We start from the raw sequence: 25,219 nt of genomic DNA, 5'->3' as shown, positions 1-25,219 counted from the left end.
TGTGTGTGTGTGTGTGTGTGTAAAAACGCAATTCACACAGGACACGTAATTGCATTTAAAACAATGAGACGCATCAGTAAAATTGCGGTCACATTAGTGAATGTGCAAAAAAGGCCCATCAAAGAATGAAGCTGAATGCTGCACCAATGTGCGAGACGCTGAAAAATAAACATTTAGCGCATGTTTACCTTAAAGAAAAAATGTTGTGGAAAACAAAAATGCTTTCTGTCCAAACCAGCTCAAATTTGATAATGAAATGATTCAATAGAATAAAACTCACAAAGAACTACAAAGAAACAGACAGCAGATTTCATATCTATTTTTAATACCAAAAAACAAAATAAAAAAAAGATGACCATAATTAAACAAATAAAACTTAAGAAAAACTTCAGCTGCTCACAAAAGATACAAAGCTATAACTGATATTCTATTTTAACAGAAACAGACCCATTATCAATACTTAATATGCATTCCAGCTATTTTTCCTAACAATTTTTTCCTAACAAATCATTCAAACTACAAAGTGAGGGACATAGCAAAGTCAAAACATCTGCTTTTTTTTTTGCTTTTTTTATTATTCTGAAAAAATAAAAAGGAAAGGGTTGTGTAGGCAGTTGGATTTCATCAAATGCATTAATGTCCATCTCCTATCTTGTTTTTACAATTGAAATTTTAATGCTCTGCCTGATACTTTGAGACTGAAGACTTTGCATGAATAGCGTTAAGTGTAAATAATTGTCCTTGGCTTTATATGTGCCTTAGTGGAGAGCAAACCGTTCCAGGTAAATTCCAACATACCTGGGAATTCGTCGGGAACAATCCACCTGTCCACTGAGATGACTTAGAAGTAAGCGAGTAAGCTGGCATGACAGGAGGGAACTGAGTGAAAGGTTCCTCAGCTCCAGCTCCCAGATTAGTGAATGATTTCCCTAAAGGCATGTTCTTACACGCAGACAAACTCTCCCATAAATACACACATACATTCCCAGTCTAAGGAGTCACCCAGTGTCCTTACTTGACTCTCCCCGCTCTTTATCTAACAAGACATTCTTTCACAGACAACCCCAACTCATTCTCTCTCTGGCTGCATCATGTGCTGGGTTTAGACGTTTATTGGATGCTGGGGGAGGGCTGTGGGTTTGGATTGGCTGTGGCTTGGCGCGGCATAGTGTACATGGCTCCCAGGAACTGATCTGCGATCCTTCCTGCCTCCCTCAGTCCACTCAGCAAAGCGCCGTGAACCGTAGCGGGGTAGTTTCTAATGGTGTGTTCACCCGCGAAGAACAGACGTGGAACAGGCTGCAAAACACACACACACAATCAGCATGACAACTGCTTCAGGTAACAAGCATCTCGGAGGAAAATAGCAATAAACTACGACACTCACCTGTGAGGCTCCAGGTATGGCAGGACCAGGTGTGATGGGCTGGGCCATGAGATCATAATCGTTACCAGACGAACCAGCAGCTACGTACGAGTAGGACCCACGAGCCCAGGGGTCGGCCCGCCAGCGACTCACCACCGTCTCTTTTGGCTGCCATGACAACAGACACATAACACATAGTCAGTTTGTTGTTGTTGGAGCAGAGCCAGACGAGCCATACAAGGAATGAGCCACAAAGTCTTAAGTGTTTGAGCGTGTACTGAGTAGGGATGGGTTTCGTTAAGGTTTTAACAGTTTTACTACTCTTACCGGTACTGCTTATCGATCCGGTACTTTAACGGTATTCTTATCGGTTCTTTTGTGTTATATTTTTATAAAAAAAAAAGAGCTAAAATGAAGAATTAAGTGCTTTATATTCTGAAAAGTAAAATAAATATCTACAGCAAAAGAAACCGCAATGTTTGAACTAAAATGAATATAAAACATCGATATGCAAATGCACCAGTGTGCAGGCATTTTATGTGTTTTATATGCATAAGAACAAAAACAAAGAAACAAAGTACAATAAATCGGACAAATAAATACAATATAATTAGATTAATGCTTATTAAAACTCAAGTTATTCAGTCAAGAGCAGAGAGTGATTTTCTCTTTTTCTTTTGTTGTTTGATTAACATTAATGTCAGAAGCAGCAGCCGAGGTTTACTGGACTATTAAACTGCTGTCACTTTAAGACCGAATGCACGGATCTAATATACCGATACACATATTTTCTCAATGTGATTTTCTCTCAACTGTTTCTCTCCACTTAAGATATAAACGACTGTGTTTAAGTGAACACTCCCCAAGCTGGTCATTTTGACATTTTTGTGTGTATTTAATCATTTAGACGCGCATCAGAAAAGTATAATTTCGTTGTGGTCCGCTTCGGAGCACGCACACAGAAAGCCGCCTTGGGAAAGTGCCTTTTACATGGATTATTGTGTGCTTTTAATAACTTTTTAATCAAACATGTCCTACAATTTGACAAAATTAGACTGCATGACAACATGTTCAACATTAGGCTGCAAAAACACCAATTTTACTGATTTCGACAATAATTTTGGGCTTTTTGGAGGTACGAATGCGCAACGCTGTGAAGGAAATGAAAGGAAAGTCGGCAAGATGGAATGCCACTAGTTTTAAATAGTTTTACCTCAAATATCTTTTTTTTTTTCTCTCCATAATCCTTGGAAGCCAAATTCAAAATTAAATTAGGTAAAATAATATTAATCACACAGCCCTGAAATAAAAGCAGCCTCTCTTCCGGACTGCAAATATCAAAAAAATGCATCATAGACAAATGTCATAATGTTATTGCATGAAGAAATGTTTGACAAGATAAAATTTGCAAGATAACATCTATATAACAATAATAAATACAAGTGTATTTTCTGAATTTCTCCAGTACTGACAGCAGAACCGATAACGTCGGAGCTTATCGATACTGTGGTCTTTCATAATAAAGCCCCAGGGCTCATTTAATACCAGGTTTCAGTACCCATCCCTAGTACTGAGATACTGAGAGAACTGAACTCTTCTCAGTAGATTTATGTTGACATTTCCTCTCATGACTATTCACACAATCTGATTTGTTGTACAGTGTGCAACTAAAAATAGAGCAAGCTACTCTAGCTCACCTGAGGTACTGCACTGCTTCCAAAGATACCCTTGAGGATTGCCAGACAACGGCCAACGATGACATCATCACTTATATTCTCCATAATGCCTGCAGCCTCTCCTGCCATCAGAGCCAGCAGTATGGGTGCTGAGAAGGGACAAAAGGTCAGATTTAATGGGAGCTCTAAATGACATAATTATGTAATATTACGTAATAATTACCATTGTAAAATGTAATCTTTAGCATATCTCAAGATGAAGATGTTATAAGGTCATAATATAAATAATGTTGTGATGATTAAAATTATTCTTGCATTTAAAATTTTTTAGAATTATTTTCTTTTATTTTTCACTAAATAGTAAAGATTTTTATTTGTCATTAATGGGTTATCGGGTTATGTATAATGGGTTATTGCCCATGAAAATCATAAAATATTAGTGCATCGCTAAATTGAATGATTACCTTTGTAGAGGTTCCAGAAGAGAAACAGTTCCCCTCGACTGGCCGTGGTACTTCCCACATGTCCAAAGAGGTTAACACTGGGGTCCCAGAATACTCTATCAAAACACAACACCACCTAGGACAAGGACAACACCGACTGAGTCAGAACAGATTTTTTTTAATCACACCATGGTTAGTGAAGGACAGTAAAGAGATAGTTCACCCAAAAATGACAATTCTATCCTCATTTACTCATTCTCATGTTGTTCCAAACCAATATGATTTAGGGTGTGTTCACATTTGGCATGTTTGGTTTGATTAAAATGGTCCCTGGTTTGAATGCACTATCAGTGCGATCGATTTGAATAAGCATGAATGCTGCCATCCGAACACTCAAAAAAAAAGGTGGGTCTTGGCCCATTACCAAACAGACTCTGGTGCTGAAATACGAATGCAACATGGACCAAAGACATCTAAACGAGCCAAAAACAGGATATATCACATCACACAATGCTACGCTAAAATGGACAATTCTCAAGCATATCACTTTTTTCTTGTCATAGGACCTACATAGCCAACTGCAATTTGGTACAAGCATCAGAAACACTGTCTCCTTGCAGCAGGCTCTTCATTTGCATGCGCAACAGAGGAATTCCTGGTGTTGTTTTTAGTCCTTTACACATTTTATAAGCTCTTCACGAGTTCTCAGCTGGTAAAACTACAATCATATGTACCCACATACAACAAGCACATTTAGCCCAGCACACAGCATTGTTTTGTAAGTTAAGTTCCGTTGCAAAAAAAAACGTCACAAAAGCCGCCTTTTTTTTTTTTTTTTTTGCTTTGTATTGTCAGTCTTAAAAATGACAGTGTGAATGCTAAGCGAACCAGGACTAAATGTATAGTCTTCTTTTCTGGTCCTGACCGGAAGAACCAAGATAACTGAACTACAACTGTACTCTAAGTTTACTCTGTGGAATATAAGATATTTGGAGAAATGTATGTTTTTGCCCTTACAATGTAAGTCAATGGGCACCAAAACTTTTTGGTAACAAACAGATTCAAAATACGTTCTTTTGAGTTCATACAGGTTTGGAACAATATGAGGGTGAGTAAATTGACAATTTTAATTTTTGGGTGAACTATCCCTTTAATTAAATCCCTATAAAATACTAGCAGTCTAATGCTGCATCAACATAATTCAAATGTATTCAAGAGCACTTACAACTAGCCCCTATAAATTAAAACACCACCATAATGCAATTTCTTTATCATATGTACATGCGTTTCAGCAGATGCTTATGAAGCAAAATCACTTTCAATACAGTGCACAATACCCCAGAAGCTAAAAACTATTACTAAGAGCTTATTTTTGTCACTAGAATGATACAAATTGATAAGAAGGAAAAAGAACACGCAATCTTAAAAAAGTAGCTGAAGCTTGCTTTCAATGGAGTCAAAGAAAAAGCATTTCTGACATCCTGCGGTGTATACAGACAGCTGTTTCTGATATAGCAGCACTGTGAATGAATCTGGGACCACACTGTGCCCCCTTGTGACAAAAACTGAGAAATGGAGCGGGACAATTGCATAATACTGCAGTATTTTTCTGCTGCAGCTGAACTAGGAGAGGGAGTGAAGGTAGAGTGAGAGTGCAGTGGAGGAGGATGATGATGACGCATTCTGGACACTTAATGTGTGTGGGGGTAAATTTGTTAAGGACACATTAAATTCACATCTATATCTATCGTGTTAAATATGATGTGAACCAGCCCAATTTAAGCTTCACTCTGTATTAGCCAAAGTGGATTAGTTTGATAGACACATAAAATGTCCCATGCTGACACAGGCCAGCATTGTCATTACATCAACGCCTGCAAAGGAATTATTCACACCTTGTTGAGGTTCCCAAAGCCCATTCTCTGGATGGCAGCAGTCTTCCATTCCGGCAGGGGAGGCACAAACTGCACTGCTGGCGGCTGCTGCTTCATCACTCCCAAAGGAAGAGTACACAACACGGCATCACACTTATAAATAAACGTCTGGGTAGTGGAGCGGGTATTTACCGCTATCACCTCACAACCTGAGATGGAGAGGAAATGATGCTTAAACTTAAACATTAAAAAGCACACCAAAATACAGGCATAAACAGCAGGAGCTGGACTGACTGACTCACCAGATGATGTGTATCGGACCTGTCTCACTGCAGTGTTGAGTTTGATATCCAAACCCTCTGCAAGTGCCACTGGGACGCATGAGTATCCATTCCGCACAGTCAGGTGACTTCCTGTGAACTCGAAATCATCGTCCTACTCAAACACAGAAGAAAAAGAGACAGGTTGCAGAAGCTTTGTTTTCTGTATTTCTGACTTCTTACATTTATATGCATTTGACTGGGAGTTGAAACCATGACCTTGCCAACATAAGAACCATTTTCTACCAGCTGAGCTACACGAAAACTATAAAGCCATTAAAGGTGTTCTGCAAGAAAAGGTAGGTGTGCAGTACCTGATCCCAGTGTTTGAGCGAGAGCGTGGACAGAGGTGTGGCGTTGGCAAACTCTAAGTTTGCAAAGTGCCAGTCAAGAATCTGTCTGTCTCTCGAAGACAGATAAACATCACTGAGAAAGAGATCCAGAATGACATTACTTGGACTCCATTCAGGAGGTTAGACAGGTATGTTAATGTGACCTCAATGGGTTTGATTATTTGCATGGGTTTTATGATTACCTGGGTGGGTTGGCCTCCAGTTCTTGCAGTCTCTCCTCTAGCTTAACCTGCATCTCCACTAGTTCGTCATACTCCTGCAGCAGAAAGACAGGATTACAGATCAACACATTTATACGTTTTTTATTCTTACTGTATATTAAGGATTACATATTCTTAAGAGGAAGTGGTTACATAGAGGTTGAACCAATGAGGGTTTTTAAATGACAAAACCATATGTAGAGAGCAGGGTGGCCAAAGGCTGACACAATACAGACTTATAATACATTTTAAAGGTAGATGGAGCAATTAATATGCAGGCTTTTTACACAATTTAAAATTACCAAAAAAAAAAAAAAAAAAGAAGAAAAAAATCATCACAAAATTGGTATAATCACAAGTTGATTCTTAAACCCAGAACAGTTAAAAATAAGATCGTCCTCTCTCCCCAGCACCTGAGTGTGAGGTTACACTCTTCGGTGAATAGCTGAAGGCAGCGGGCAGTGGTTTCATCCCAGAGGGCAGAGTCATCCCTCTCTGAACGGGCCAGCCGTTCACACAGCTAACCAGCATAGGACTATTTAAAGAAAACTCTACCCTTAAACCACATCACACATCTCTGAAATATCCTGCTACAGTTGCTCTGTGACTGTTATAGTCTGCAAGAAGAGTCTTTTTAGTCACATGAAGACCACAAGCACAATGGATGGTATTGCTCTCCACACAAGGTGAAAGCACATACAATAGCATGAAAGACAGAAAATGACAGGTGTAGGTACACATTTCTGTTGCTCTCATGAGTTCCTTTAAAGGCATACACTACCATTCATAGGTTTAGGGTCAATAAGATTTTTTTTTTGAAAGAACAATTGATCAAAAGTGGCAGTAAAGACATTTATAATGTTACCAATGGATACATAATGTTTACTTTTAAAACTTTATATTCACCAAAGAACCCTGAAAGAAAAACATCACGGTTTTCAAAATACTATTAAGATGCACCACTGTTTTTAACATTGATAAGAATTGTGTCTTGAGCAGCAAATCAGCATATTAGAATGATTTCTGAAGGATCATGTGACACAGAAGACTGGAGCAATGATGCTGAAAATTCAGGTTTGCCATAAGGATAAATTACATTTTAAGTTATATTGAAAGATAAAACAGTTATTTTAAATTGAAATAATTTCACACTTTTACTGTTTTTTTTATTTATTTTTTTTTATTTTATTTAAATCAAATAAATGCAGCCCTGGTGAACATGAGACTCTTACTCTTACTAAAATCTTACTGACCCCAAACTTTTGAATGGTAGTCCATGTCATGGAAAACAATGATTTTGCCCCTTTGAAAACTAATAAGCCAACGTGTAATGATTAATAAAAGTTCCTAATGTAGTCAAGTTTTGATTTTGAATATATGCAAATGTGAATAAAACAGTCATTTTTCCATACAATAAACCTGAAGGCCAAGGTTTAAGACTTCATCTCTGAGTCATGCACTAAAAGTATCTCAAAAGTTTAAAATTAAACCAAACCCCAGTGTGAGTGAGCAGGCGTCAAAATTCATGTTTCAACCATAAATGGTTCAAGTGCCTCTAATGGGCTACAATTGAGAGTGATTATGTGAATTAACATGCTAAAATCTCACCAGTGTAGACCGCTTAAGTTAGGAATTTAGCTTTCTGCTCTGTGGGTGCTAAAGAGAGTCCGACAGTGTTAGACAGCGGTTTGGAAAATGTACTAAAAAGAACCCAACTGAAACAACAGGCTGAAATGGTATTATGCTCCATTACCAAGCGCAGAGGTGTTTGGCATGGTTGGAAAACACTGCTGTGCAGTAAAAAGATATTAAGATCGAGCATGATGGATCCAGAGCTGTCTGCAGTTGCTACCAGAAAAGATCTAGGGCCTAATTAGGAAGATTGCATAAGGGATGCTTGGCTGTCGAATTTGCATTCAGCATCGGTGGCAAACGAGTTTCATAGTTTGATTCGGACCTTGGTTTGATTAAAAAAAAAAAAAAAAAAAAAAAAAAACTCCTTAAATTTGACAAAAAAAAAAAAAAAAAAAAAAAAAAACAACAGGCTGAGAGGGACAGAATTACTGTTTTTTACAGCCCATATTTACCAGTTTTTTTAGCCACTGCAATGGAATCAGGAAATGAAAAGACAGAACTGATTGCATCATTGACATGTGGTTTCCTATCTAAATGTGTAAGTGTGCACAATGTTTATATGGCCAGTGTGGGGTGATATCTTGTGGATTTGGTAAATGTGGGGATTTTGGTGTACTACCTTGCAGAGAGCTGTGAGGTCTCTGTGTTTGCTCTTCACCAGGAACTCAGCTGTGATGTCTCTGGGTGGCTTCACCTCACTGGCCTCTTTATACTGCTGATGCAGCTCCTTTACTTTTTCCTTAGTAGCCACCATCTGAACAAGAACACGAACAAGCAAATTAACTGTGTGATGAGTAAGCTGAAACTGAGGGATGTGTAACTGTGTGTTAATTACCTTATTCAGAAGGTCTCTGAGCTCCTCTTGAGTCTTCACAATCTTCTTCCAGTGTTCAATCTGTTCATCTTTCACATGTTTTTCCTGCAGCCTGAACAGAGAAAAGCAGCATATCAGTGCCACGCTATTGTCTTTTCATTTTAAAGGACTGCTTTTATTCTCAGGCTCAATTTTTAAAGCTCTTAGACAAGATTAAACAAATAAACCAAGAGTTCACTCACTGTATGACAACTTCTAGAGCTTGTCCCAGAGACACAGGTTTGTTGTTAAGAAAGTTGAAGTCCAGCTGGTGGCTGAGATACGATGTCGCCTCTAACAGGCGATTGAACTCTTGCTCTACCATCTCATCCTTCTCTTTAGGGACCTTCAGCAGAGTTCATGAACCATTTAACCATTAAATTAACATATATGGATGATAATCTATCTGTGTATGTTGTGTGCTAAAAATGTCCTTTTGTCTTTCACAGAAGAAAAAAAAAAAAATCATAATTTGGAGAAACATGAGGCAAGTTCATTTTACGGTGAACTATTCTTTTAAGTGTAAAAGCCTGTGCATATCAAACTGTAAAGATCAATTAGCATTATATTTTTATAAACAAAATGTAACATTTTATTAATGGAGACTCATTTTCCCAGAGGGATTATATTGACCTTAACTGACAGACAGAGCTTAATAATTCATAATTTCCATTGTATCACCAAACAATGCAGACAATTAACCTCATGCATTTAGAAGATCATTATGAAAGTAGGATATCTGCCATTTAACAGGTGTTCATTTCCATCATGTTCTTGGCATAAAATAAGGCATAAACCTGTATTGATTATGCAGTTGTTGGGTGTTGTTTCTAAGTATGTGAATAAATTCATTAGAACAATTCCTCTAATTATATATGTTGTATGAAATTATAAACAGAAATACTTACACTTGTGCAGCGCTCTCCCTGTGTATTCCACCATTTTAAGAAATGAAAATGAAGTGAAAGCGAGTGAGAGAAAAACAAAAAGAATAGGATGGAATGTAGCAAAGAGAAAATGTTCAGGGGTTAAGAGGGGGCAGAGAGTGAGAGAGACAAAAAGACTGTTAGAATGTTTTTTCCTCTAATTAGAGTCTGAGTGCTTGACTTTAAACATAGTTAAGATACCAATCAGAAGAGAATGGAAGGAGCACTGACTTTTCATGTGATTTAAACATCATGTTAACTGGTCTGAGAAACAACTGCACTGTAACATTGTGAATACACTGAGGTTAAGGACGCTGATCAAAATTGTGACACTTTTTACATTATATTCCTATTTTAACATTACATTTACTTTTGATATATTACTTAATAGTTTAATACTTTGATCCTATACATACAGACATATGAGTAAATGTAACTGAAATGTGTATGAAGCCAGAGTGATGTGTGTCTGTCAGTGTTTCAAGAGCACTCACAGCCTGTCCATTGGCCTCATAGAGCGGACACTTCTGTTTGATTTTGGCCAGCTCCATGTTGACCTGTTTGCTGATTACAGCCATAGGGTTTCCACCTGAAAGAGAAGTACACTTCAATTTCAAACTGATGTAAAAAGTCTGAGACTTCTGCCTGAACATATGACTCTTTTCCGTGGTCAACAGTGCCACCTGCTGGAGAGAGGAGCATTTGTTTTTCTTACCCAGTCCAGTCACCACCATGGCACCCAGGTCAGCTACATAGTTCCCTTTCCTGAAAGTGGCCACTCGCCCTCCTACACGATCCTATCAAGAACAATCAAGGTTTGTAAAAGAAAAAAAAAAAAAGAAAAAAAACTTGCAGTATGCTGTAATGCTGTATCGTAGCAAAGTGTACTTACTCTTGCTTCCAGAACAGTCACATCCATCCCAAAACTCTGCAGTTGTCTTGCTGCTGCCAACCCTGACACTCCACCTCCAATCACTATCACCTTTCCAGTCTTCTTCGCTACAAGAACATAAGAGAGTATAATCAGAACAACATAGAGTTGTCTCTACAACAAACAAATTAAACATAATTATGAAAAAAAGCCTTGTATGTTGTCATCCTGTTCGTTTGGACATGAATATCTCTAGTTCTGCTCTAACATTAACATTACATTAAGTAACATTAAGTCTCATTTACTTGGCAGAGGCTTTACTCTCTTGTAGACACCAAAGTTGATAAACCCATGTCTCTCCAGGTAGCTGTGTATCCGGTGCACCAGCACAGCATCACCTGCAGAGAGCAACAACAGGCAAATTAAAAATATATACAAGAATATTTAACAAATACAATAAAAGGTACACTATGTAACTTTTTGTTCAAAATTAACAAAATTTAAATGAGTCAATACATCAATCTTTTTTCCAAAACATTTTTTTGTCTTACCCACTTTTGATTCACTATTATAAGGGTTTATATTTTAGACCTGTCAGGATGTTTTCACAGGGAATTGAGTACATGCGTTATGGGCCTGTGCATGTCTCGTTATATCAGTAAATGGAGAAAAGTTGCTCTGACTACTTTGACGTGTGTATGGTGTGGGAGTGGCATAGGTTAGTTGTCACAATGATCGAGAATGGTGATTCAAGATTTTGCGTGCTTCATGTCAACCTATCTCAAAACCACAACATGGGAGAGTCTGCTGTCAAAGACTGAACACGACAGAGCTCGTAATAAAACAAGAATAAACATTGGCTTGGCTTTTTGGAGATGGCGAGAACTGAGGGATTTGAAATGTTTTAAAAGCAAAACAAAGATGGCATTTTTATTGGCGAGTAAGGTATTTCATTGAATAGATAAATTGAAATTTGTAGCTCATACACTGTAAAGCATTATCTATTATTAAGTGTCATTTCATTATGGGTTGTTGTAGCGCTGTGTTGAAATTTATTTTCAAGGAAGTTGGGCCAACACTTGGACCAAAGCGTGTCTGAATGTAACAAATGGGGAAACAAAACTAGACAGCTGTCTAAATATATAACCTCATGAATTGAGTAATGAAGAAATTTGCTTTTACTTAGTAACAGAAGGGTTTGCTGAATTATACATATGAAGAACCATAATACTGTAGAAAAGTGATGTAATGAATCAAGTCATCTTTTTCATGCTCCTATTCTATAAAAACTGTTGTACACTTTTTGTTGGGGGGGATTCTCTGTGATTGATACGAGGTCCTCCCGGCCGTGATTAAAGCATATTCGAAGGCATCGTTTGGAGTTTGATTTGTTTGATTACTGCTGCGCAGCAGGTTAAACACTAGAGATCTTATTTCCATTCTCAAGTGATAGTGCTGAAGGGGAACACTAGAGATCTTATTCCCAAGTGATAGTGTTCATAACGGACGAGACGTCATAACGGACGGGGACGCCAAGGAGACACCTAGTAGAGTATAAATTTGTCGGGGACACCTAGTTTAACTTAAGTCAGGTGCTTAGGGGAATTTCTACCACAAGGGCCAAAAGTTACATAGTGTACCTTTAAGTCTATACATTCAGTGTAATAACATCAAATCCTCTGAGAGAGGATTTTTGGAATCAGAGCAATGTCAGGTGGAACAGACTTACTGTTGTATGGAGCTTCTAGCTGTTGCACAGTGGCCTCAAAAGTCAGCTGAATTTTGGGGTTGTCCAACCATAGCTGAAGCTAAAAAATTGAAAGAAGACATTTTGACAACTGACTGCAAAACACTAGAGATCTTGTTCCTGAAATGTTTCTGTTGGAGCAACTTTAAATATCTACACTACTATTCAGTAGTTTGGGGTCATTAAGTATATGACTAAAATTTAAAATAACTGGTTTTCTATTTTAATATATTTTAAAATGTAATTTATCCCTGTGATGGCAAAGCTAAATTTTCTCAATGTCACATGAACTTTCAAAAATATTCTAATAAGCCAGTTTGGTGCTCAAGAAACATTTATTATTAAAAGTGTTGAAAACAGTGGAAACCATTTCTTCAGGATTCCTCAGTGAATAGAAAGTTCAAAAGAACAGCATTTATTTGAAATGGAAATCTTTTTTAACATTAATTTATTAATGCCTTTACTGGCCATTTTGATCAATTTAATGCTTTCTTTCTGAATAAAAGTATTAATTTCTTCCTCTTTGAAAAAAAAAAATCTTACTGACCTCAAACTTTAGAACAGTAATGTCAGCCAATAAGACTTCTAGAAGAGTTTCAGCTTCAGAAATCAAATCAAATCAAACTTAAATCAAATATCACAAAATGATGTCTCCAGCTATGAACTCACTGTGCGGTTCCGGATGTATAAGAACACCTTCTGAGTGTGCTGTGGTCCACTGATAATGTCAGGGAAGCATGCAGCTTCCTGTGATGTCATACGGTCATGTGGGAGACGGCTCTGGAAGGCAGCCCCCTCTACACCTGAAAATCACAATATTTATAAAACTTTCTTTTATAAACACCTCATTCATGTCAAAATGACAATTTTGAAATGTTTGTGAAAGTGCTTTTAAAATTCAGTAAAAGGTGCGAAATTATAGATTAGGCCAACCTCTTTCCATACCTGATGGTTCCTCAGGCTCGCTGTCATTCTCCTCCTCTATTGGTGGGGCTGGTGGAGGAACCACCTGTTTTCGTTCTTTCTCAGCTTTAGCGTTCCTCTCTTCCTCTGAGTAATACTCATCCTCCGACAGATTAGCGAGACTCTCGTCCATCTCCCTGTACTCCACCTGCAGCAGGAGGCACAATAAAAGCTACATTAAAACCTTGTTCTGCTTCACCTAGGGTAAAACAGGACCATTATTGTCTACTTAGGCAGAATCTCACAAATGGTCTTACACCAATGGCACTTTTTTTACATTTCTTGTGTGGTAATGTTTTATCCAGTTTCTACTTAAAGGTAGGGTAGGCCATTTTCGGAGGCTAGCAATAGCGGGCTAGCTTTGAAAACATAGGATCCCACCCTCCCTTCAGAGCGTCTCCAAAGCCTTGCCTCCTTCAAAACAAATGAACATGTACAGCAGAGCAAACAAAAGCGTCACGAGAGATGCCGTTAAACTACCTTGTGTCTCAAACCACATAACATAACAATATTAATGAATGTAAACAACTTAAAAAGCACTGACCTGTATCACCTGACTGAATGATTTTACTGCACCCAGTTTTTAGGTTCTCAGTTCAACTCAGTTAAATAAATAAGCCTGGCTCAATCATTCCTGTTCTCTCTTCAAAGAACAGGAAACGTTAATAGAGATGTTTACCTTGGCCCTTTTGCGGCGACTGGTTCTGCGCCCCTCTGCAGAGTCCTGATCAATCCCTCCTGGCCCAGGAGGGTGTGAGAGAGGGGGTCCACCTGGTTCCCCACTTGGGGAGGCTCTCTCTTTCTTTTTCACATCTACTAAACCCGGGCCAGAGGGACCGGCCGGACCAGCTTGAGGGGCAGAGAGGGTTTCAGGAGCACGGTCACCGCCGTTACTCCCTGAGGAAGAGGAGCCTGGGTCTGACTTCTTACTGGACAGCATCACAGGTGACAGAGGCCTCTCCTGAAATGAGGAAAGAAAAGCTGAATGTAGGTGTACAAACAAAAGATGACCAGCAATCTAAAGAGAGACAATACAACATGCTCTCTATCTATACATCTATGAGTCCCTGTCATAAACTATAAACGCTTTAAGATTAATAATGATCATCTTTCTTTCCACAATGTTTGGTTTGGTCCCATACATAACATAGTGAATGCACTGTTGGTTGCCACACAGCACATGTACCAATGGATCTGAATGCTTATCCTCATTTAAAAAAAAAAAAAAAAAAAGAGCTGTGCATAAGTTTAATGTCGCACTTGTGCAAACAGGCATTGTTGGAGACACTCAGGCATGAGGTCAGCTTAGAGATTTGGGTAAATTTTGCTTATTAACTGACTGTAAATTATAAGAAAACTTATCTTATTTTGGCCCAATTTCTCTGCTCAAACAGATCGTGAACAAATTCTGTAGCATTAAACCAAATGAAAGCTATATTTTAAGCAACTTGACTCTTTTATTCGGACACTAATGCAATAAATGAGCGGCCTGAATATAATTTGCAAGTTTAGCTGTATTAATAGCGATAGCAGATAAACGTTATACCGCAAATATTTAAAGCCAGAACACTAGTCGCAGCTCTGAATGTGGGCTAATGTATTAACGAATTTATTTTATCAAACGTACATGAACAATATAATTTGAAACTATGAAGAAATAAGACTATAACTGATGCGCTCATGCACTGGTTAGCTAATATGCTATTGCTAACGACACGAGCTCTTCCGTCTGCTTAAGATACTAGAGAAAATCCCAGTTGTTCATTACTGTTTATTTATTATATTTATCATATAAATATTAAATGTTATGCGTTATATAACGCGTTATGCTCGGTTTATAAAAAAATATTATTTATATTTACCTCCTCGCGGCTGTGGGAAGTCTTGCACAAAGAAACAGACGCTTGTCCCTGCCGGAACCGAACAGCCAATCAGGGTAGACGACAAGAGTAAAGAAGGCGGGATCCAAATTGCCCAGTGTTGTAATTGGGTAAAATGCCATCGATCAAATGTTTCGGAAAGTCAAGTTTAATTTATGCAAATTCTACTTGCATTGTTCAACTGTATGCAAACTAGTACCCCCCAGAAACCCAACCCATCCCAAAAAAATAATATTTATGATTATGAGATTTCTCCAATAAATAACAAGGTTTAAGACTTCTAAACAATATATTTTTATATTAAACCATCTTAACAATCCACCAGAATGAAGTGAAATGAGTGGAACTGGAAGGGGTAATGTATGTGACGTATGCGCTTTAGGAGGAGCTATGTGTGACGTATGCGCTTTGGGAGAAGCGTACGTAAAACGGAAATGTTGATCCAGGCAGGTGAGTGCGGGACAGGTAAAACAAGTACGGGACTGTGTGAAGGTGTGTCTTCTGTTTGTTGATGTACTCTTCCTCGCGATTTTTTAAAGCGGGCAACTAAAATAGGCCAAACTGACCGCGCGGATCTTTTTCTAAAGGTTAGTTTTAATCTGTATATTAAGCTTTGATCTTTCTGCTCTCAGAGTGAGTAATTACTGATCGAGATTCATGAAGCATAGTTCTGTTTTCCTGTAACGTCACCCGTTGTTGTTGTAGTGCCGGTGATTGTCACAAAAACTTGTTTGACTGTCGTTAACTGACAGCAAATATATTTGTAAGGATTCATTAATAATAATTCCATTAACGCCAAATATATTAAACCTGATATTCACCAAAAAAAAAAAAAAAAAACATATTTTTAATTTATTTAAAAAAGAAACTGTTTAAAACACTTATTACTGTCACTAAACTATTTGTTTTTACTGTCAATATCTAACTGTCTGAGCATCACAGAATAATTGTCTTTTAAGACACTTTTTACTCAAATCATGTATTGCATTTAATAAGATTCTGTAATGGAAATTTATTAGAACAGCAGAGCAGTGTATTATTTGAAAATTGATTTATTTATCCTGAATACACATAATTAAATGACAATAATGCTTAATATAAATGTAAGGTGATTTACTTTTTTATTATTATTCATTTAATTATTGTTTTATGTATTTTTTGTGTGTTCAGTACACATCACATGTTTTATTTTATCTAATATTTATGCTCTTAATTATTGTTCTGTGTGTGGAAATGATGTCACAGCTGAGGGGTAATTTGTTTTTTTTTTATAAATGTATATGAATAATTTCCACACAAAAAATATTGTGTAGTTAATCTGGTGCAACTTCACATGATCAACAAGGTGCATGGTTGTTTATTTTGACCCCTTGACTTCGCAAGTGTTGCTGGTATTGTCCACACAAAAAATATTGAAATGGTTTATAATAGTAGATAGTTCATATTAATTCATATTTTTATGATGGATTTTCATATTGTAAGATTCAAGATTTTAAGACATCGAAAATAATAAAATCTATACATAAGTCATTTGAAAAGTCATTAATGATGAAAGTTTACAATACAATTTTAAACGTAACCTTCATAAAACAAAAAGATAAAAGTTAAAATCTAATAATTAAATAAAATATCAACCCCTGGGATATAAAAGTTCTCAAAGATGAAGAAACACCCCTTTTCTGATGTATTATTTGTTGCATCGAACTCTGTTTTCCATTAATGTTTTAGAAGAGTATTATTGTTTTATCAGTGTCATTTTGGTGCACACAGTAAGCTTGTCTTTCCTTTTTTAAAAACATCAGGATGAAGAAAGAGGGAGAGACGGCTGAACGGCCTGACAACACAGCATTCACGCAGCAACGGCTCCCGGCATGGCAGCCCATACTGTCCGCTGGCATTGTCATTCCTGGCTTTCTACTCATTGGCTTGGCCTTCATAGGCATCGGAGTTGGCCTCTTTCTGACCTCACAGACCATTACCGTGCTAGAGGTAAGCATTTACTGCATGACAAGTTCAACAACAGGAGCAAGTTCCCTGGGTGGATGACAAGGCATTTTATTGTAGAGTTTGTTCAGCCTTTCTAGTAGTTTAACAGTTGTACTGAGATCAGTTTTTGCTTGTTTGTTAAAGGATAGACTCTATTTAAACATTAATGTCTGTTTTAGAGTTACTTAACCCTTGGCTCTACATTACACTGCCTAGTAGCTGAGTTAGTTTGGAGGTGTTATCATGCCAGGGTGTTTTGTGCAAGGTGAGAGATGTTAATTAAAGATTAATGCTCTGTTTTCTCACCATGTCACAGATGGATTACACAGGCGTTGAGAACGATAAACCCTGTTTTGGCTGTACGATCCCAACAATCCAAAACTGCACTTGTGAAATCCAATTCTCCCTCAGCACATTGTTTAAGGTAAAGTCGTTGAGTTTTAAAGCCTGAAATATTTCTCTTTCAATGTTAGAAAGTGACTGATAACGTCTGTGGTGCTTACAGGGTCCCGTCTTCTTTTACTATGGCCTGTCTAACTACTTCCAGAACTTCAGGAAATATGGCGTGTCAAAAGACTACTATCAGCTCACTGGCGATACACAATACTTCACGGTTTGTTTTTGCAGAGAATGATCTTTTAAATGTTTTATTATTATTATTATTATTAGTATTATTTTGGATCTTTCTTTCCATGTAATGGATCATACGTTCCTTGTTTTAATTTTCATCTGACTTTCCAGAGTCCACAAGAGGCCTGCTCTCCATTTGACTATGACTCTAAAAAGAACCCCATTGTCCCATGTGGCGCTATAGCAAATAGCATGTTTAATGGTATCATTTCAGTTTTGTGCATAACTTTATGTATATATTTAGCTCTGGAATCGATTACTAATATATTTTTTTCTTTGCTTGTTTCTGCAAAGACACATTTGAGCTCTACCAATTAATCAATGGTACAAAGAAGCAGGTTCCATTAGATGGTAAAGGAATCTCCTGGTGGACTGATTACAGCATCAAGTACAGGAACCCTTCACCTGTGAACGGCTCTTTTGCAAATGCTTTCTCTGGTAATTAGCCTTTAAGTTTGCAGTAATGTAAAAATTCGCTATGAACTTGATTGATTTGAGACTTGGAATAGAACCTTAATGCTTTATCTTTATTAATGCTGATTAACAGGTACAAGGAATCCCATAAACTGGCCCAAGCCAGTATATGAGCTGGACCTCACAGACCAAAACAACAATGGTTTCCTGAACCAGGACTTTCTTGTGTGGATGAGGAGAGCAGCACTTCCTGATTTCAGGAAGCTATACCGACGAATCACACAGGGTGATTATGCCGAGGGGCTCCCTGCTGGGAACTACTCTCTGACAGTCCATTACAGTATCCTTCATCTGAAAGTTAAAATTTACTCAAGACATTACTTGGGAATTAATATTAGGATTATCATATTTTATTCATTCATTCAGAGTTCTAAAGTTAGTAGGATTTTATCTAAGCCACGTCATGGTTACAGTCAGGAAGTCTTCAGATATCTGTAGTCTCTAGACCTCGTCAGATATGGCTTCAGTCCTGTTTCGCAGATGTCTTTTGACAGGGTTTGTGATCCAGGCAAACAGGTTTTACAGGTTGGGTGTGGCTTTTAGCTGATCCTGAGCAGAATGTAGAAGAAACAGAGGGGTTTTTTTTTTGAATATGCATTATGTGCCTATGCAAATCATTGAAAAGGCATGACAGTCAAAAGAGCAGCTGAGATTTGTCTTAAAGGTGCACTTTTGTAAAGTTTGTTTTCTTATCCACCTTATTTTGAAATATGGAAGTAAGCTATTTACTGTGAATGTGCGAGGCTTCCGATTCATTAGCTACTATAGGTAAATATTAACTAGGAATAATAATGTGCAGTAAACTGTAAAACTATTTTTTGCTACAAAACGGTATGTTTATAACTACAACTACACATTAAAATAATATAAGAAATGCAAGTTTTCAAAATCATGCAGTATAACAAGCTGTTTTGTATAGTTAAAAATAAAACTTAAAATGATCCCTTCAAATGGCTATGTTAAAAATAAGGTGAATATACAAGTTTTACACAAAAGAAAATTTATTTAAATTTTGAAAAATATGTTTATGTGCAATACTGGTCAAATTGTTTGGGATCAGTAAGATTTTTTTTAAAAATGTTTTGAAAGAGGTCTCTTATGCTCACCAATCATTTATTTGATCAAAATAAAGTACAGTAAGGAATATTGTGAAATATTCCTTACTGAGTCTTCAGTGTCACATGATACTTCAGAAATCATTCTAATATGCTGATTTGGTGCTCACGACACATTTAATATTATTATCAGTGTTTAAGTTCTGCTTAATATTTTTGAGGACACCATGATACATTTTTTTTTTAAGATTCCTTGATTAATAGAAAGTTTAAAAGAACAGCATTTATTTAAAAACAGAAATCTTCTGTAACATTATAAACATCTTTATTGTCACTTTTGACCAATTTAAAGGTGGGGTATGCATTTTTTCAACAACACTGTTTGGAAGTTAGTCGGGCCGACACCAACAACAAACTTGTACCCAATCAGCATAGTATGACGGTCGAGGAGAGAGGGATATTTAAAAATAAGAAAGAAAAAAATTCAGAACGAGAGATGGGACGCAATACAAAACAGCTCAAAAGTATATCACTGGAATGAAGGTTTATGACTGGGCAAGCGCTTAAGGACCGCGTTTATATTAGAAAAGCTTTCCAGTGCTGGGAAGGCCTGAAAGCAGATGCGGAGGCTGCTTTGATTCCTTCTCATTTTGTTGCACGTCAGCTGTGATAAACAGACACCCACTCTCGCATTGCGTGTGTAACAGTGGCCAGATACTGAGAGTTTTGCAGTTAAACCACTGCACACCGACGGCCGCTAGAGAATGCGGTGTTTAGTGTCATTGTTAGTGCACTTGCCTCGCCTGCCAGCAGCGGCCTTTCAGGGTTCGAGACAGACTCGGAGCAGGGTGGTTGGGATTGGAGTGTGAGTTTTGGAGGCGGAGCAATGAAGAGAAGGGGGGTTTGTTTGGGTTGATTTCAAATATCAACAGTGTTCAACAACGAATTTGAGAAATCGCACACAGCACCTTTAATGCATCTTTGCTGAATCTTACTGATCTTAAATTGAGTTTACGGTAGTGTACATTCACATAAGATTAAGACTCGCTGTAATAAAAGCAGATTTAAACCTCCAGTTATTGGACAACTAGAAATACTAGAGTATTTCTAAAATGCTATTGTGATTAAAAACATCCTTTTATATTAGTTGTCAATATGTGTCCATATCTGTCTGTCTGTGCAGCATAAACTTAACATTATTTAGTGCACCTTTAAAGGAAGCTTTATTTATCTGAGGAAGCTTTATTGTTTTGTTTTTTTAAATGTAATAGAAGTGCTCATGTGCAGCATGAATGAACCGTGTTTGTTCCTTAACCACATAATTTTCCAGACTACCCAGTACTGAGTTTTGATGGACGTAAGAAGGTGGTCTTCAGCAATGTGTCTTGGATGGGAGGGAAGAATGATTTCTTGGGAATTGCTTATTTAGTGGTTGGCTCCTTGTGTGTGGTCATGTCAGTGGTTATGCTCATTGTATATGCAAAATTCAAATTCTCAGATGATGATGATATGTAATGATACATCCAAAAACATGAAAGGATAGAAATAAGGGTCTCATTAAAGGGATAGTTCAACCAAAAATGAAAATTATGTCATCATTTACTCACCCTCAAATTGTTCCAAACCTGTATGAATTTCTGCTGAACACAAAAGAAGATATTTTGAAGAACATGAGTAGCCAAACAGTTCATGGGCCCCACTATATGGGGGAAAAAAATACTATGGAAGTCAATGGGGACCATCAACTGTTTGGTTACCGACATTCTTCAAAATATCTTCTTTTGTGTTCAGCAGAAGAAAGAAATTCATACAGGTTTGGAACAACTTGTTGTTCAACAACAAATGATAACAGAAATCTCATTTTTGGGTGAACTATCCCATTAAGATGGAACCATATTTTGCTTTCAAACAATAACAAGAAAAATCAAGTTCTAGATAATCATTTTGCATTCACTTGCTAAAAAGTTTTAACTTCAGGTCATTTATTTATTTATTTTTAATCAGGAATTGTTTGTTTACTAAAATAACTTTAATAACAGAATATGCAAAAACTCAATTATGCTAATTGTCAAAGAGCAAAAAGCTTCAATGTGACATTTTCAAATGAGTTCACTGAAGATTAAATTGGTTATCTGAGGTTATTATTCAGGACTGTTACAGGTTTTTAGTCTACTTAGACTGTCTCAGGTATAAAAGATGAATTAGCAGTTCAATTAGTTTCTGGACAATACAGATAAAAAGAGCTCATAATATTTTTAAATTTCTTTAAATTTGATCTCTTGACTACACAAGAAGTTTAACAGATATATAGACAGAGAGATTTAGGTGCCATGTATACTTGTCAAATCCAGGTTTAGTTTAATATATTGAAAATTTAAAATGTATTGTGACTTGTTTATTTTCTCTAATAAACTTTAAATGCTGTTTTATAATATTAAAGTTTACACAAGCATATTATTGCTGTCTTATAATGTTTAGCCATAACAGCAGCACTGTTTTGTTGTGAGCTTATGACCATAACAAGCATGAAAGATTGTATTTCCAAGCAAGGAAAACCTTGTGCTTTTACAGTGCCATTTGTTCTGGACAAGTTAAATGAAAGTGAAGGGCGAATCTTGACTGACTCACAGAGTCTTCGTTTGCACGCACCAGTGATATTGATCCCTGTTAGTGAAAGATTTTATTTGGGAGCAGTATTCTCTGCAGAGTTTAGCTCTAATTCTGCACAGTGGTTCGCTGTTTTGTGAAGTTAAGTGTTTGAGAAGTGAGGATAAAGCTTCAGATTGATCTCACTCATAATTTAATGCTTTGATCAAACTGTAATATTTCAAACTTTTCATTGTGTGGACCTGATTTTTAAAGAGGCAGTATGTAGAATTCAGAAACCTTTGTTATTAGCTACACCGGTGGCCGTTAAGTGAACTGCAGCTAGCAATTTATTTCTTATGTTCAGCTCATGTAACATATAAGAGACTGAACGTGGCTGCGTCTGAAATTTTAAAAATGTTGCCCCTATGGAGGATGCTTTTCAAAGTAGGAAGGCATCAAGGCACGCCCGAATCCAGTGTTTCCAATATTAATATTATAAAGTGACGAGAATATTTTTGGTGCACCAAAGAAACAATATAACGACTTATATAGTGATGGCCGATTTCAAAACACTGCTTCATGAAGCTTCGGAGCGTTATGAATCAGCGTGTCGAATCAGTGTGTCGAATCAGCGGTTCGGAGCGCCAAAGTCACGTGATTTCAGCAGTTTGGCGGTTTGACACGCGATCCGAATCATGATTCAACACACTGATTCATAACGCTCCGAAGCTTCATGAAGCAGTGTTTTGAAATCGGCCATCACTACATAAGTCGTTATTTTGTTTTTTTGGCGCACCAAAAATATTCTTGTTGCTTTATAATATTATTTTGAACCACTGTACTCACATGAACTGATTTAAATATGTTTTTAGTACATTAATGGATCTTGAGAGAGGAAATGTCATTGCTGGCTACGGAGGCCTCACTGAGCCATCGGATTTCAACAAAAATATCTTAATTTGTGTTCCGAAGATTAATGAAGGTCTTACGGGTGTGGAATGGCATGAGGGTGAGTAATAAATGACATTATTTTCATTTTTGGGTGAACTAACCCTTTAAGTCCATGATTTGTCATTTTAGGTTTCAGAGGTGTACTCGTGAGCGCCCCCTTTGCGGTCGATATGCACCCTCGATGTGCACTATTGCCAAGCCCGCACTGAAGTGAGCTCCGCAGCAGACTTCTTCCCGACAGTCAAGGCAGCGTTACGTCTTGAAAGTGCGTATTTGTGGAAGACCGTGAGTGTTTAGGGTGCCATTTGGGACAGGGCCTCTGACTGGGAATTATGTGTTTCTATGGCAACACTATCAATGCCTAAATGAATCTGCAGCAGTCAGATGGTACAACGTTCACAGGGTACAAGTAGGAGCTTTCAGAAAATTCCTATTTTATAAGCTGTAATAATGAGCTCTACGAGGACATGAACACTTTTTACAAGTTGAAACCTCGTAATTACAGTTATTACAACATGGTGTGAATGCACCCTTAGCATCACTTCCTGTCTCCTGAGATGTCTTCATCTGATTAATTTTTGAAGGCAGCATAGATGTATCCTTCGCTGCATTTGATATCCCACAATCCTGTGCGTTCCATTCCATGACAGTTAAGCTATGAAAGAAAGATGGCGTCTGAGAGTTGCGGTTGTTGGTCAGTTTGTGTGTAAATGTACGTTTTTATGAACGTTTTCCACTTTTAATGACATTTCTACTTTGAAATATTCACTTAGTTTCCACCAAAGCTCTCTCTATTTTGCTGTAGAATAGATCATTAAACCGTTAAGCTGCCTCATAAGTCTGTCTAAAATCAGTTTCGTGCGCTGCCTACAAAGACATTAGGCTTATTCGAGATGCATCGGCGCCTATCGGCGTATGACATCAAAGTACCGCGAGAGCGATTCAAAAGTCGTCTGCTCTCCAATCGTTCTCGCGGTACTTTTATGTCATACGCCGATCGGTCTGCGCAGCGCCAAGTTTTCGGACGCAGCCCATGATTCAAGGCCCCGATATACTCATGGCGAATTCTTTTTCGTTCTTCGCTTAGATATAAAAAGAAGTTGGAAATACCTTTTCAGCAATATACTGTTAACGAACATCCAGACGCCGCCCACGAGAGCGCTTAGAATAGATTAATGTAAATATGTACTGACATTGGTTCAAACATTGGAAATAAATAAAGCAATTAATTAATACAAACAAATTATTGCCTATAGCCCAATTAATGTAGCTCAAATCCTATGAAACCTTATTTTTAAAGATGCTGCATTGTGCTGTGGAAACTATACGCTTTTTTTTCAGGATTCTTTGATGAATATAAAGTTAAAAAAACAGCATTTATTTGAAATAGAAATATTTTATAATATAAATGTCTTTACTGTCACTTGATCAATTTAACGCATCCTTACTGAAGAAAAAAAAAAACTGAAAAAAGTTTTTTTTTTGAACGGTATTGTATTGTAAGATAATTTATAAATTGATTTTGATGTAAAACAACATCTGCTAAATGATAAAGTATCAATTGAGGTGATGAGCCTCAACAATGAAATTCGTAACACTGCTGTATGTGCACTAGGTGGCATGGTTGGGTCAAGGTTAACAATGTTTGCCTTAGTAGCCTACACCTGCTGCCTACTTACATCTCCCACTCTCTTATCTTCTTTTTCTCTTTGTAAACTCTTAGCTGTTGTATAAATATCTGCTTTGTAATTAACTGTTTTACGATCAAAAATGGCTTTTTTATTAAAGCAATAGTAAAGCTCTGCTCAAATCCCTTTATTTCAGTTCTTAATCGCTTTAGAAGGAGAAAAGCCTCACCTCAGTCGGTTGTTATGTTTGTATACTTGAGGGGCACCGGCGGGATGTGTTGAACGTGAAAGAGCATGTAGTGGCGGCTTTCTCACCGATGACTCTGTGCCGTCTTGGCCAGGCCGCTATCACTGTTTTGTATTATTAGCCCGTGATATGGGTGCCTTAATTTCCTGTTCTTTCAGATGGGTGAAGCAGGACTGATATTGGAAAGGCTGAGAGAAGAGAGTGAAAAACCAACAACAACAAGGCCAGAGGTGCATCTCTTTCTCTCACTTTAATTTCTCTCTCTCTCTCTCTCTTCCTAATATAGGCATTGCATTATAAGTGCAAGTGATGATGGTTCTTCTTGTGTGGGTGATTTTTTTCTTTTACTCTGGAGAGCGAGGGATTTTATGAACAGAACAGGTAGTTATTATTATCCTACTGGTTCCGCCCTTCTGGAAAGCTCCACATATATTGTTCTACTCTTCATATTTATTTCATTTTTCGGATCCAGACCAATAATGCAGAGCACTGTGTCATTATTGAAGTCATAAGTGTTGCCATAACAACAAATCCTCTACATAATGACCAGTT

The 25,219-nt window shown here is 37.4% G+C and overlaps 2 protein-coding genes across 7 annotated transcripts; one reads left to right on the top strand and one right to left on the bottom strand.

Moving 5' to 3' along the window:
* Positions 1–303: 303 nt before the first annotated feature.
* On the bottom strand, positions 304–15,235 carry kdm1a (lysine (K)-specific demethylase 1a). 4 transcript variants are annotated; one of them, XM_051868288.1, is made up of 21 exons: positions 15,090–15,235; positions 13,907–14,188; positions 13,198–13,375; positions 12,934–13,067; positions 12,247–12,325; positions 10,823–10,915; positions 10,539–10,645; positions 10,362–10,443; positions 10,141–10,235; positions 9,629–9,646; positions 8,924–9,066; positions 8,703–8,793; positions 8,487–8,621; positions 6,215–6,288; positions 5,994–6,105; positions 5,662–5,794; positions 5,381–5,568; positions 3,507–3,621; positions 3,064–3,191; positions 1,388–1,534; positions 304–1,299 (listed from the first exon to the last, which is right to left on the bottom strand). In XM_051868288.1, the coding sequence occupies exons 2-21, from the start codon at positions 14,165–14,167 to the stop codon at positions 1,111–1,113; spliced, it is 2,502 nt and encodes an 833-aa protein (XP_051724248.1). In that variant the 5' UTR covers positions 14,168–14,188; positions 15,090–15,235; the 3' UTR covers positions 304–1,110. The 4 variants fall into 4 exon arrangements, with proteins under 4 accessions (XP_051724248.1, XP_051724250.1, XP_051724247.1 ...); XM_051868290.1 differs by having other exon boundaries at positions 13,210–13,375; XM_051868287.1 differs by having other exon boundaries at positions 13,198–13,379; positions 13,908–14,188.
* A 180-nt stretch (positions 15,236–15,415) lies between these two features.
* Positions 15,416–21,706, top strand: tmem30b (transmembrane protein 30B). 3 transcript variants are annotated; one of them, XM_051868299.1, is made up of 8 exons: positions 15,416–15,557; positions 16,910–17,096; positions 17,410–17,517; positions 17,599–17,706; positions 17,835–17,925; positions 18,018–18,161; positions 18,271–18,477; positions 20,583–21,706. In XM_051868299.1, exons 2-8 carry the CDS (start codon positions 16,911–16,913, stop codon positions 20,765–20,767), a joined length of 1,029 nt encoding a protein of 342 aa, XP_051724259.1. In that variant the 5' UTR covers positions 15,416–15,557; position 16,910; the 3' UTR covers positions 20,768–21,706. The 3 variants fall into 3 exon arrangements, with proteins under 3 accessions (XP_051724259.1, XP_051724260.1, XP_051724261.1); XM_051868300.1 differs by having other exon boundaries at positions 15,531–15,599; XM_051868301.1 differs by having other exon boundaries at positions 15,550–15,694.
* Positions 21,707–25,219: the final 3,513 nt, after the last annotated feature.

Source organism: Ctenopharyngodon idella, chromosome 17 (assembly GCF_019924925.1).
Source record: "Ctenopharyngodon idella isolate HZGC_01 chromosome 17, HZGC01, whole genome shotgun sequence".
In the NCBI taxonomy this organism is placed as follows: Eukaryota; Metazoa; Chordata; class Actinopteri; order Cypriniformes; family Xenocyprididae; genus Ctenopharyngodon; species Ctenopharyngodon idella.
Note: the sequence above shows the minus strand (reverse complement) of the source record. Positions and strands in the feature narration are given on the sequence as shown.

Excerpts from the sequence above, each read along its gene's own strand:
- kdm1a (XM_051868287.1), bottom strand. The coding sequence starts at position 14,167 with ATGCTGTCCAGTAAGAAGTCAGACCCAGGCTCCTCTTCCTCAGGGAGT. Across the intron at positions 10,916-12,246 it reads GCTAGAAGCTCCATACAACA|GTGATGCTGTGCTGGTGCAC; the intron begins GTAAGTCTGTTC and ends TGCTCTCTGCAG. Across the intron at positions 8,622-8,702 it reads TCAGAGACCTTCTGAATAAG|ATGGTGGCTACTAAGGAAAA; the intron begins GTAATTAACACA and ends GTTCTTGTTCAG.
- tmem30b (XM_051868299.1), top strand. The coding sequence starts at position 16,911 with ATGAAGAAAGAGGGAGAGACGGCTGAACGGCCTGACAACACAGCATTC. Across the intron at positions 17,097-17,409 it reads AGACCATTACCGTGCTAGAG|ATGGATTACACAGGCGTTGA; the intron begins GTAAGCATTTAC and ends ACCATGTCACAG. Across the intron at positions 17,518-17,598 it reads CCCTCAGCACATTGTTTAAG|GGTCCCGTCTTCTTTTACTA; the intron begins GTAAAGTCGTTG and ends TGGTGCTTACAG.